The sequence below is a fragment of the Trachemys scripta genome, chromosome 7 (assembly GCF_013100865.1).
Source record: "Trachemys scripta elegans isolate TJP31775 chromosome 7, CAS_Tse_1.0, whole genome shotgun sequence".
Lineage (NCBI taxonomy): Eukaryota > Metazoa > Chordata > Testudines > Emydidae > Trachemys > Trachemys scripta.
Window position 1 is genome coordinate 52,364,402 of NC_048304.1, and position 14,513 is coordinate 52,378,914.

Here is a 14,513-nt window from a genome sequence, read left to right on the forward strand (position 1 = left end):
CTCTGAGCATTTATGCCGTATCTTTCCTTCATAGTCCTGAGTCCTGCTGTTGGCGATAACTCTGATCTCATCTCAGCAACCCAGTTATAGTGCATATGGTACTGTACCATAGGTAAAGTGTGCCAAACCAAGAAGAGCTTCCAATCCACAGGCTCAAGCAAATAGAAATCCTCAAACTCGGACAAGAATTTCCAGAAAGCCAGTTCAGATAGCTCTATGATTACTGCCTGCAGATGTCCTTTAGTTCAGCCCCCTTACCCTTCACTGGGGGAAAAGCCAAGTGATGTAGATGTATCCTAGGATAATGATGATTGATAAAATACTTTCCATTCCAAGAGTATCTAAGGAAGATATTTAATAGCAGCTGCTAAAACTAGACATTTTTAAATTGGCAGGTTCAAATAACTTGCAACAAAGAGTTTTAAAAGAACTGACAGAGGAGCTCTCTGGACCATTAATGTTGATTTTTAATGTGTCTTGGAATACTGGGGAAGAAAGCTAAAGTGTTAATATTTAAAAAGAATAAATCGGATGAGCAAAGTAATTATAGACCCATCAGTCTGATGCCGATTCTGGGCAAGATAATGTAATAGCTGATATGGGAACTCAATTAATAAAGAGTTAAAAGAGGGTGCTATAATTGCCAATCATCATGGGTTTAGGGAAAACAGATCTTGTCAAACTAACTTGATGTCTTTTTTTTTTAATGAGGTTACAAGTTTGATTGATGAAGGTAAAAGTGTTAATGTAATATACTTTGACTTCTTTAAAGCATTTTACTTGGTACCACGTGACATTTGATTAAGAAACTAGAGCAGTACAAAATTAACATGACACGCATGAAATGCTTTAAAAACTGGCTAATTGCTGGGTCTCAAAATGTAACTAAATGGGGAATCAGCATGGAGCGGGTGTGTTTCTAGTGGAGTCCTGCAGGGAGGGGTTCTTGGCTCACTGCTATTTAACATTTTTATCAGTGCTCTGGAAGAGAACGTAAAATCATCACTGATCAAGTTTGCAGATGACACAAAGATTGTTAAATGATGAAGAGGACAGGTTAATCATACAGAGCGTTCTGGATTTCTTGGTAATCTGGGTGAAAACAAACAATATGTATTTTAATACAGCCACATATTAAGTCATACATCAGGAAACAAAGAATTCAGGCCATATTTAAAGGATGAGGGACTTTATCTTGGGAAGTAGTGACTCTGGAAAAAGTCTTAAGAATCATGGTAAATAATCAGCTGTGAACGTGAGCACCCAGTGCGAAGCTGTGGCCAAAAAGACTAATGCAATTCTTGGATGCATAAATGGGAATATTGAGTAGGAGTAGAGAGATTATATTACCTCTGTATTTGGCACTCTTGCAACTACTACTGGAAATATCATGTCCAGTTCTGGTGTCCACATTTCAGGAAGGATGTTGATAAATTGGAGAGGATTCAGAGAAAGAGCCATGATAGTGATTAAAGCAGTGGTTCTCAAACCTTTTTTTTTTCTTCTTTTCATGGACCACTTGAAAATTGCTGAGGGTCTCAGTGGATCACTTGATGATCTTTCCAAATATTGTTTGTACTGTTAGCTAACTATTGTAAAGCGCTTTGGATAAAAGCGCTATATAAAAAAATCCCTTAATAATTGATGGTTTTTTTGTTCTATAAATAAAAGCGCACAACTCATATTTTAATATTAGTAGTCTTACCTTTCTAATGCGATGGATGTGCCCTCTCTCCCCCGCCGTGGCAGTCCCTGAACTGGGGCTGGGAAGGAGGGCCATCTCTCCCTGGCAGCTGCAGCCCTGGAGCTGGGGAAAGTCGCATCCCACAGCCACAGCCCTGCACGTTCCAAATTCCCCCCCACTCCCACTTCTCACCCCACTTCCCCCTCTCACCTATCTCCTGTTCCCCCCAAGGCTACTACCTCACCTTACATGTGCGTCTCCTCCAGGGTCCAGGCACCTAATTAGTGGAGCCATGCCTGTGCGGCTCCACTAATTAGGTAGGTGGCCCTTCATTTTCTTGTGTGTGGCCGCCCAGGCACACACCTTAGAGGGAACTATCCGCAGACCTTCTGAATGGCGCTTGTGGACCACCAGTGGTCTGCAGACCACAGTTTGAAAACCTCTGGATTAAAGGATTAGAAAAATGTGTTTTATAGTGATGCTTGAGGAGCTCAATCTGTGTAGTTTAACAAAGAGACAGTTAATGGGTTACAGTACCTACATGGGAAACGCATTTGATAATACAAGGCTTATGCAAGGTCCAATGGCAGGAAGCTGAAGTGTGACAATTTCAGATTAGAAATAAGGCATACGTTTTTAATATTGAGAATAATTAACCATTGGAACAGTTTACCAAACATTGAGGTGGGTTCTCCATCACTGGAAAATTTTAAACTAAGATTGGATTTTTTCTAAAAGATTATGCTCCCATTCAAAGAGGAATTCATTCAGGGAAGTCTATGGTCTTTGTTACATGGAAGGTCAGACTAGATGATCATAGTGGTCCCTTCTTGCCTGGTCTATGAATCATCATCTTCTAACTTCAGGCTCTGGGCCACAGTTTTCTACTCTTTCAGAGAAAACTCTGCATAACAGTTATAAGCTGAGAGCTTTTGCCAGTTGGAGACCACAACCTGTCCCTTCTGGGTCAGGACAGAAAGCAAATGACCTTCCCTGGGTAAGGACTACATGAAGCCTTGCATACCCCACTATGGGTAGGAAATCCATTCTATGTCATACTTTCCACATACAGCCTAGAGATGAACTTTAGCTGCATCCAGTATATGGGGCCTGATCCAAAGTCCTTAATGTCAATGGGAAGACTCCGATTGATTGCAATGGCCTTTGGATCAGGCCCATGGACTTCAAGCAACTTGCTCCCTCCACTGCCCCCTCTCTCTCCAACCCTCACCTCCTACACTGAGGAAATCTGTAGCAATACAGGCCTGACCTAACACAGAGTGGTAGAATTAGGTGTCCGCTATTTCCTTCTGCAGCAGGAAAGACTTGCAGACCTGGGGCCTGGTTAGTGAGGGAGAATAGTAAGTGGTTAAAAGGGGCTGAGTTCAGGAAACCTTAATAGTATTTCCAGCTTGTTTAGGTGTGCATATATATATTTTTTAAATATCAGAATAATGCTGAGTTCCTTTTGTCTCATGTCTCTGTATTTACAATTCTAGTAAAGCGTATGAGTCAGAATTAATTTTATTTCCTTTCTACAGGTAGTGGCGAAAGAAGCCTGGGAGAACCATAGATTAAGAAATGACTCTATCATCGTGGATATTTTTCATGGCCTTTTCAAATCCACCTTGGTCTGTCCAAAATGCTCTAAAGTTTCTGTGACTTTTGACCCTTTCTGCTATTTAACTCTTCCACTGCCCTTGAAGAAAGATCGTTCCATGGACGTTTCTCTGGTTTTTGCAGACCTGCATCGTAGACCTACCCAGGTAAAAAAAGACATTTGTAGGTGTGAATTATACCCAAAGACAGTCACTGCAATCCAGTTCAGGAAAATCTGACCCATTTGACTATTAAGGCTGAGATTTTCAAAGTCACCCAAAGGACTTGGGTGCTAAATTCTCATTTAAAATTTATTGGGGATTGAGCAAAATCGAAAGTGGTTTGGAAAATATCTCATTCTAAGTGACTGGGATGATGGGGCAACAGGAAGCTTATTTGCCCTGGTGGCAACAAGAGTACATATGATAATATTGGAGAGCATAAGCAATGACACATTTGATTGTCACATCCAACCCTGCCTGCCTCTGGTGCCTTGGGAAGTGCTAGGCTGAAACTTCTCTTGAGTGTATAGGGCTCTGAGAGGACTTATGCAAAATGAGGGGGTTAGTTAAACAGAAATTAAAAGGTACAGTGACTAGAGTGAAATCCCTGCAAGCTGCTTGGACACTTTTCAAAGACACCATAATAGAGGCCCAACTTAAATGTATACCCCAAATCAAAAAAACACAGTAGAAGAACTAAAAGAGAGCCACCATGGCTTAACAATTATGTAAAAGAAGCAGTGGGAGATAAAAATCATCTTTTAAAAAGTGGAAGTCAAATCCTAGTGAGGTAAATAGAAAGGAGCATAAACACTGCCAAATTAGTGTAAAAATATAATAAAAAAAGCCAAAAAGGAGTTTGAAGAACAGCTAGTCAAAAACTCAAAAGGTAATAACAAATTGTTTTTTAATTACATCAGAAGCAGGCAGCCTGCTAAACAACCAGTGGGGTCCCTGGACAATCGCGATACAAAAGGAGCACTTAAAGACGATGAAGTCATTACAGAGAAACTAAATGAATTCTTTGCTTCAGCCTTCATGGCTGAGGATGTTAGGGAGATTCCCAAACCTGAGCTGGCTTTTGTAGGTGGCAAATTTGAGGAATTGTCACAGATTGAGGTGTCACTAGAGGAGGTTTTGGAATTAATTGATAAACTTAACAGTAACGAGTCACCGGGACCAGATGGCATTCACCCAAGAGTTCTGAAAGAACCCAAATGTGAAATTGTGGAACTACTAACTATGGTTTGTAACCTGTCCTTTAAATCGCATCTGTACCCAATGACTGGAAGATAGCTAATGTAACGCCAGTATTTAAAAAGGGCTCTAGAGGTGATCCCGGCAATTACAGACCAGTAAGTTTAACGTCAGTACCGGGCAAATTAGTCGAAACAATTGTAAAGAATAAAATTGTCAGACACATAGAAGAACATAAATTGTTGGGTAAAAGTCAACATGGTTTCGGTAAAGGGAAATCATGTCTTACTAATCTATTAGAGTTCTTTGAAGGGGTCAACAAACGTGGACAAGGGGGATCCAATGGAAATAGTGTACTTAGATTTCCAGAAAGCCTTTGACAAGATCCCTCACCAAAGGCTCTTACGTAAATAAAGTTGTCATGGGATAAGAGGGAAGATCCTTTCATGGATTGAGAACTGGTTAAAAGACAGGGAACAAAGGGTAGGAATAAATGGTAAATTTTCAGAATGGAGAGGGGTAACTAGTGGTGTTCCCCAAGGGTCAGTCCTAGGACCAATCCTATTCAATTTATTCATAAATGATCTGGAGAAAGGGGTAAAAAGTGAGGTGGCGAAGTTTGCAGATGATACTAAACTGCTAAGACCAAAGAAGACTGAAGAACTTCAAAAAGATCTTACAAAACTAAGTGATTTGGAATGAAATTTAATGTGGATAAATGTAAAGTAATGCACATTGGAAAAAATAATCCCAACTATACATACAATATGACGGGGGCTAATTTAGCTACAACTAATCAGGAAAAAGATCTTGGAGTCATCGTGGATAGCTCTCTGAAGATGTCCACGCAGTGTGCAGTGGCAGTCAAAAAAGCAAACAGGATGTTAGGAATCATTAAAAAGGGGATAGAGAATAAGACGGAGACTGTATTCTTGCCCTTATATAAATCGATGGTATGCCCACATCTTGAATTCTGCGTACAGTTGTGGTCTCCTCATCTCAAAAAAGATATACTGGCACTAGAAAAGGTTCAGAGAAGGGCAACTAAAATGATTAGGGGTTTGGAAAGGGTCCCATATGAAGAGAGATTAAAGAGGCTAGGACTTTTCAGCTTGGAAAAGAGGAGACTAAGGGGGGATATGATAGAGGTATATAAAATCATGAGTGATGTGAAGAAAGTGAATAAGGAAAAGTTATTTACCTGTTCCCATAATATAAGAACTAGGGGCCACCAAATGAAATTAATAGGCAGCAGGTTTAAAACAAATAAAAGGAAGTTCTTCTTCACACAGTCAACTTGTGGAACTCCTTGCCTGAGGAGGTTGTGAAGTCTAGGACTATAACAGGGTTTAAAAGAGAACTAGATAAATTCATGGAGGTTAAGTCCGTTAATGACTATTAGCTAGGATGGGTAAGAAATGGTGTCCCTAGTCTCGGTTTGTCAGAGGGTGGAGATGGATGGCAGGAGAGAGATCACTTGATCATTACCTGTTAGGTTCACTCCCTCTGGGACACCTGGCATTGGCCACTGTCAGTAGACAGGATAGTGGGCTGGGTGGACCTTTGGTTTGACCCAGTACAGCCATTCTTATGTTTTTGTTCTTATGACCTTATGATCCCGAGCAGAAATGAGAAAATATCCTGTGTTTGCAGAAATTCAGGAACAGTTTGACCCTTTTATGTACCCTATGTATGGCTGGGTAGGTTTATCTGTGATCTGGAAATGTGAGTGGACAATCAGGTGGCAAAAATTGCAGATGGCACAAAATTACTTAGGTTGATGAAGACTGGAAAAGACCAAGAAGCTTCAGAAAGATCAAATAAAGCTAAAAGAATGGGCAACATAATGTCAGATGAAAGGCACTGCTGACAAATACAAAAGAATGTGCATTGGAGGCCATAATTTGAACTACTCGTACAGTTTGCTGTATTTTTAAATGAAAAAGACCGAAACATTATTGTAGACTCATCACTGAAAACCTGCTCACTGTGCAGTGTCCATCAAAAAAGCAAATGTAAGTTGAGATTTATACAGAAATGGAAGGAAAATCTGAAGATATTAGATCATTATGAATCAGTGACATACCTTTATCTGGAATACTGGATTCAGTTCTGTTCACCCTATCTCAAAAAGGATATAGCAGAAACAGAAGGGATTCAGAGACAGGCAATAAAATTGTTAGTGGCCTGGAAACATTCTTTATGAGTGACAATTGAAATGACATACTGTTTAGTTTAGAGAGAAGGTTAATAGGAGGAGACCTGATAGAGGTATATAAAATAATAAATGGCATAAATAGAATGTTTATAAGCATTCCCATAAAACAAGAACAAAGTGGACCTTCATTGAGATTGAAAGATAACACATTTAAAACTGATAAAAGCAAATACTTTATGTGAAACCTAATTAATGTGTAGAATTCATTGCCACTGGATAACACTGAGGCCAAAAAGCTTAACAGGATTTAAGAAAGGATTAGAAAATTTTATGGATAATTGGAACAATGCACAGATAAGGTAAAAATACAAATAGAGGATTTAAATGAACAAGGCAGCCTCTGGGGTCATGTGGAATCTTACTGTATGGACATGTTAAGTAATTAACCACTGCAAGGATTCTTGCACCTTTCTCTGAAGCATCTAGTGGTGTTCTCTGTCTGAATCAGGATATTGGATTAGATAATCCACTGGTGGCAGTTCCTGTCTTCAAGAACTTCTATGCCTCCCCACTTGTGGGATAGCTCCTTCTGCTGACGAGCTCACAGAGCCCTCTTCAAAGCAGTGGTGTGTACATGTTCTGAGGTTTTCAAACATTCAGCACCCAGGTTATAGAAGGGAGTGCACTTCTCAGCTGTCTCCGTTCCTTCTGCTGTGTGTTTTGACTACTGTCAGGGTGGTAAGCTTAGTGCCCTGTTCTGTAGTTGAGGTATATCCCTAAGTTTAGTTGAGTTCTCAAAATTCCCTCCAGTGCTGAAGCTGTGCTCAGATTGAAACCTGCAAGGGGTTGAAAAGCTGTGCCCATGTGGATGATGATTCCAGAATCAGATGCCCAAGTGAGGTTTTTGATCTGTTTGGGGGATTTCCCCCTCTTTGACCCAGTATGCTGCCTGCAAGGCATTCACACTGTAGGCTTTCCAGGACTGCTAACTGCAGCCCCAGCTGCACCTTATGGAAGTGGCCCTAAAGGCTCTTGAGTTACCAAAAGGCTGTGTTTCTGTGCACTGCCCAGACTGACCTGTATCTGCATCGCTGCCCACACCAGCTGTATTGGCAGAGTTGTTTATTCTGGCCACAGCTTCAGCACCAGCTTTCACTAGGGACTTGAGTGCTGGGTCAGTTACCTTGGAGTCTGCTCCACGTGGTACAATCAAGATTCAATACAAAACAGGGCCTTTGGCACTGACTTCTGCCACAAAGGCAGCTCCAACGATCCTCTAAGCTGGCACTAGCTTCTGGTAGGCCCCTTAAAACACCAAAATGCTTGGCTCAGCTTGTACAGCAGAACACTCCTGGCTCTGCCTCAGGCCTTCCTTCATGGGGTCCAGCCTCAGCACTGATGACTGCACTAATTCTGAGGAGGAGAAAAGGAAATGTTTGTCCAGCAGTGAAGTGTGTCCTAAAAAGAAACAGCAGTATTTCTGCTGGACTTCCCTGCCGCAGGAGCCCTGTTTGGGTTCTTCATGCTTTGGCACCATCTTCCTGCTTAGATATTTACTTCACTCATACATCTCATCATGGAGTAGTCACCTAGCCCTCGTCTCTGGGACTCCCAATTCTGGACCATTGATGATCTGGAGTTTGGCGGATCGTCTGTGCTGCCCGGCACAAGGACACACAGCCATCTGACTCCCTAAGGAGTCCTACTCATAGACTTACACAGAGTCCTTTACAACTTCTAACTATGGAACTATATTGGGACTAAATACAAACTTTCAGAGTTGGCTGGACCTAGTGGCAGGGTCACCCCAGCTTGTCTTTTTCCCCAGCTCTAGGGCTTTGGGGAGTGTCCCATTAGCACAGCCCCTGTTTCAGTACTAGGGCCTGATCTCATGTCACCAATACAAGTGGACCCAGCATCACAGCCTTATCCTCCTCTTCCAACTCCCTGGTGCCTTCTCTGGCCAATAGTATTGATGACCTGGACGTCTTGTAAGAGGTAATGCTGAAAGATTTTTTTTTTTTTTTTAACTTTCTGAAGGGGGATGTCACTGGTGCCACCTCCCCAGATCACAACACTGGATCCTCAGCTGTGTCGCTTTCCAGATATCAGTGTCAAGTTTTGCTGAGAAAGATCACTGCTGTTACAGCTGCCAATATCAACCAGAGCTGTAAAGCTCTGGAGCCACTGTAGACATTCTCCCATTTTGCTCTGACAAGCTGGCTTTATCAGCTGTGGTTTTAAATCCAGCCATGGATTTTTGGCTTACTCCAGCATCTTTGCCTGCAGTCTCAAGAAGGTGGCTAGGATGTACCCAGTCCCTTCTCTGGGCTCTAGATACTTTGAACAGCACCCCACTCCTAATAGCCTGGTGGTGTCAGTAGCTTTGGTCAAGGGAAAGGAGATGAGAACAATCCATTCCACAGCTAAAGATAGAGAGGGCAGGAGAATGAATTCCTTAGCCCACAAAGTCTATTCCTCAGGCTCCTAGGGGATGAGAGTGCAGACTACCAGGTGGCTATGGTGAGATACCAGTATGCATTTTGAGGAGCTATAAGTCCTGTTCTGGAGTCCTTTTTGCATGATGTGCCCTGTGAACAGTCATACATGTGTCTGACTCATTTGTGAGGACTGTGACCATGGCATAACTCTCCAGTGGTACTCCTGTTTCATTTGTCGGGTCTGTCTGCAGAGCCACAGGCAAAAATAAAGTATTTGCCCTTTGAAGGCAGGATCTCATCCAGTGAGTCATTTCTTTCATCACTAAAAAGTTGAAATCTATTAGGATCTTAGGCCCCTCCCTGAAGCTATCCAAGCCCTCTGCCACTCAGAAGCAGATGTTGCTTCTCCAGCCTTCTGATATCAAATGCAAGAACCACATACCAAGAAGCAAACAAAACAACAACAAACTTGTGTTGCTTCTGGTCAGCCCAAGGCAGGTTTGACAGTGCAGTCAAGTACAGACTACTGGCCTCTGCACATCTTCCTGCTTGCTTCCTCTCTGCCCCTCCCTTCGGACCACCTCTATTTGTTTCTTTTTACATCACCTCTCATTGCTGGGTCAAGACATTCTGTGATGGATATTCATCCAGTTCTGCACAATGCCCGCTCCCTTCCCTGTCCCTCTTCAGTGACCCTTGTCACAAGAGTCCATCTAAAGAAAGTGGACTCCTCCATGGTTCCTTTCATGAGGAAGGAGTTCCCTTTTGAAATGCGAGTGGAGACGAACATTTTTTTTCCTGGTGTCGCATCATTCCCAAGAAGGTGGACGCTCTTGGACCTTGTGAGTCTAAATAGTTCCATCGGGATCTTGGAGTGCACACATACTTTCACACCCTCCCCCTCTTGGAAGCAATCATTCCTTCCCTCTTGCAAGGATACTGCAACCTGGCTTCCTATTTAAAAGATGCCCATTTCCACGTAACCATCAGGAAGGTGGGACAGACACGTTAGCAGTACAAAGTACTTCCCTTTGGTTGATCCATGGCCCCAAGGGTATTCACAAAATATCTGGCCAGAATAGCTGCTCATCTGAGGCCGGGTCTACACCTAAAAGTTAGAATGACCTAGCTACATCGCTCATGGCTGTGAAAATTTTTTACTTCCTATACAATGTAGTTAGGTCAGCCTAACCTCCACTGATAGATGCAGCTAAGTTGACAGAATTCTTCTTGACTTGGCTACTGCCTCTGTCAGAGGTGGATTAACTATATTGATGGAAAAAACCCATCAATGTGTACACTATGATACTGCAGCAGTACAGTTGCAGTGCCATAACTCTGCCACTGTGGTGTGGACATACAGTAAGATGTTACCCCTAAGGGGTCCATGTCTTTCCATACATAGATAACTGGCTGATAAGAGCCAGGTTTGTAGCAGGAGATGAGACTCCATATTCCATATTTGTCACTGGTTCCACAGTGTGGGGCTTGCAGCTCACCTAGGAGAAATCAACCCACATCTCTTTCAGAGGATCACATTCATTTTTGGATACTGCTCAGGGAAAAGCTTCCTCACCAAAGAAAAGTTTCCTCAATATTTTTCAGATTCTTCCTATGCTGACGGCCACTCCAACTGAGACTACTCAGTATTTCTTGAGGGCCCGTGTGATCACTGCAACATTGTATAGTTCCACTGTTGCATTAATTTAAATGGAATAAATGGGGTAAAGATGTTAACATAACTTAACATTAACCAGAGTTAAATGAGGTCTGGAATACAGAGACCTCTGCCTGTGTAACACCCTTGCAAACACACCCTTTAAAGATCCTTTTTAACCTTTTATTAAAAATACATAAAAGAGAAACAGTTTAAGCATTTGAAATGTAAAGTAGTAAATAAGGCTTTCTTTTTAACATTTCTTGTTCCCTTCTTTTGCTGGAGAGAGCTTTTAGAAGGAAAAATCCCCTTGTTTTGACAGTCACTTAGATTAGAGGTTCTCAAACTTTTTTTTGTTGACGGACCCCTTTTCAAATACAATGTTAATCATGGATCCCCAACTGAGAAACTGATTGACAAAAATATATATGTACTTCATACAAACACGTACTATTAGTAATGCTTTAAGACTATATTTACAGATACCAGGGAGATGGGTGTGCCTGGTTCTTACTGCAGTCTGTCTTTGGTGTGACATGTGCAGATGTGCAGTGAGATTTATTTATTTTTTCGTAATGTTTTGCAGATTCCCCGTGCAGTCTCTAGTGACCCCATAGGGGCTGCGGACCCCAGTTTGTAGAATAGTTTACACCTTGATTATTTTGTCCACCATTTAGACCTAATATCCAGCATACCAATTTTGGCTCATTAACTTCCAGCGCCACATCTCCTTTTTTTTAACAATCATTATTTCAACACAGTCCTTGAATCATATCAACTCGGCCTTTTTGTTTTTGATTAATTCCCTTATTTTATCTCCCTTTTGTATCTTTTCCCATTCAGTATTTGTTGATAAAAGTTATTGTAACACCTTATAAACTTGTACATACTTGTTACAGTTGAGCTCACATATGGATAAGTTTGTAGGTCCAATTATCATGGCATAATTCCTCTCTTTTCTGAACCCCACCTAGGAATGGACATTTGTTCATAAACCCCAATTACAAACAAAAACATCATTTTAGTTTAAGCATAAAAAAGAAGGGGGGAAGAATTACGTGGTTATATTTTAAGGTTTGAAAATTTTATCCCAAAATCGGGGTTTACAAATGTTAATTAAATATTACAAACATTATAGTTAAAGCTTTCAGATGTTAACAGAGCTTGAGAACTTACAACTGTCATCATTTGTAGCTAAAACAAAACTTAAAACTGCTTCTGTTTATATGTTTGTAAGATGTATTAAAACAAACAAGCTCTTACCACTTGTTTGGCTGTCTGCCCAGGATGGGTAAAAATGGAAAAAAATCCTGTCTTTTTTTGCCACTTACACAGTTAAAGCTGTATATTTACCCAAACCATCTCAGTGAGTACTTATCCTTCCCTGTATTTTTCCACAGACCCTATGCCAGGAACCCAAGTTAAACAAAATCTTAAACTTAACTTTTATCAGAAGGTTGACTTCCTACAGAAGAAGCCCAAATTAATTAGCATTTGGTGTATCCCTCAAGACAGAGGACTCAGAACTCCACCCATGTAGTAAACTAAATTCTATTTTTGTTACCACCTATTAAAAGTAAGAAATCTGAATGAGACAGGTCATATTGCAACACGCTCCAACTTTGTAGTTCATGTTAGAGCTTTTCTACGCAATGTGGCAAAGCACATTACAGGTGTGTGATTTGTAAAGTGCTCTAATGTGCTCTAATTGCCCCATTCATAACCTTGCTGGTGCACTCTAAAAGATTCGCATTAATGTAACTACTACTACTTGTGTCCTTCCACCACAGTCATAGGGCATGTGTTGGGCATGTGATAGGGCCTTATCTGTAGCCCTGGTGAGATCATCTGTGGTGCAAGGTTCCTGCAGGAATTGGCCATCCAACAGATGTTCCATGGTTTGTTTCACCACAGTCACAAATGTCTTGGTCATCTGGGTCACTTCTGAATGTTGACTTTTGACCTGCCAACTCTTGTTCAGAGGCTATTTAAACATCTCCAAGTCAACCAGTTCTTCTCTGCACCTTTGGGAAGGGATTCGGCAACCTCAGTGTGCATTTTGATGTCCTTGTTGAGTGTTTTGAGCTGTGTGTACCATATTTCCAGTTGAATAGCTGTTGGCGATTTTTCTAAGTAGTTCCATTGCAGCTAGGAAGCTTTTCAGTGATTCCAGGTGGGTGGCTTCCTCAGTGTGGCCATGTAGCAGATATCTGGTATCTTTGACTTGTCATAATTGTTCCCTTTTGTTTGTATTCGCTCTCCTGATATGCCGTGAAGCGGTTCTAGCAAGCACATCAAGGTAGTTCTCATTTGTTGGTTTTAGACATTCTGTGATGTAGCAGCAGCTGTCATCCTGGACAGGGTTCAGCTTTGAACGAACCGATCTTTCCTATGCTGGCATGCATGTTTGGCTGTTGAATAGCAAAGTGCAAGTGCAGTGGCTCGTAGCATTGCTGTGTTGGTTCCACATTTTAAATGTGCAAGCTTTCTGAGTTTGTTCTGGGTGCAAACTTTCCCTTTTGTCTTCTCCATCGTGCCTTGAAGAAAAGAGTGCGAGCTAGTGTCAGTCTAAGGCAGACAGGATTCCAGCAGCAAGCGATACCCCATTCCAGATTATGTTGATTTGTCTACTGGCCTCATGATTCTGAAGATGGAAGAGATGCGCTTGCGTTTTGGCTGGGTTGGCGTGCAATTGGGTTGTTGGTGTAATAAACTGAGAGCCCAAAGAATTCCGATGTTAGCATAGCTTCAATCTGGACAAAATCCTTGGCTTGTTGGTATAGATAAAACTTCTTGTGCGGAGATCGATCAGTTGATCATTCGTGTAAATATTATAGTGTATTGATGAGAGTATGCTCCCTTATCTTAGGCCTTGTTCTGTTGCCGCCATCCATTCTGCTTCCCACATAGTTTGATATATAAACATTGGTTCTCTAATATCAATTGATATCAGTCGTTTGGGGTGGTGATCTTTTGTCATGTTATATATTTTAGTGAGGAGCTTTTAATATTTCACTACTGTATGCTGCTGCTAAGCTGACAAACATGGCCCCTGTTACCACAAACTTTTCAAAGCCATCTTTGATGTATTGAGTGATATTCAGCTCTTGACTGGTGCATGACTTGCCTAGGTAGAATCCAGCTTGCTCTGGGATTAGATGCTTTTCAGTGAGTGGTAATAGGTGTTTTAGGATAAGATGCTCCTGTAGTTTCTTGAGGTGACATAGTAGTGATATAAGCCTAAAGTTCTTTGACTCTGTTGCGTCCTTCCTCAGCTTCAGGAGTGCCACAACATGTGTTCATTGTCAGATCTTGGGTACTTTGTATTTGGCTGAGCATGTGCTAAACAACTTGAGTAACCAGTTCTTTATTCCTGATCCAAAGTGTTTGATATGTTGAATACAAATGTCATCTAGACTAGTGGCTTTGCCATTCTTGAGGGTGTTAATTCTGGAGGTTAATTTGGTCGTTGCATACTGTGCCCCAAAATTGTACGTTTCCTAGTTCTTGCCACTTAAGCTGTATCTTGGGCTGTTCGTTTGGTGCCCAGTCATTTTTTAGGAGTTGTTGTGTGACCTTGTCTGCAGTAAATGTGTAGTGTTGCTCTGCTGTCCTTGGGTGGTTGTTTCCAGATGGTTAATCCATGCTTCTTACTGCTCTGGGTCATGTGCACGCTCTCAGTGAGATTCTTTTATGACTTTTGTTTTTCCTCCTTTAGTCTAGAGACCATTTTTTTGCCTTTCAGTGAATGGGTCTGCTTTGAAGTTCTGCTTGC

General features: G+C 41.5%; 1 protein-coding gene across 4 annotated transcripts in view; it reads left to right on the forward strand.

The window, feature by feature from the left end:
* USP4 (ubiquitin specific peptidase 4) overlaps nucleotides 1–14,513 on the forward strand; it is a 149,660-nt gene that overhangs the window by 72,157 nt on the left and 62,990 nt on the right. For all 4 annotated transcript variants that reach the window (XR_004646594.1, XM_034777089.1, XM_034777090.1 and 1 more), the window contains one exon: nucleotides 3,226–3,450. Coding sequence is in view for 3 of the 4 variants with exons in the window: in XM_034777089.1 (XP_034632980.1) it covers nucleotides 3,226–3,450 (225 nt within the window). In the remaining variant the exon portion in view is untranslated. The remainder of the gene's footprint in view (nucleotides 1–3,225; nucleotides 3,451–14,513) is intronic.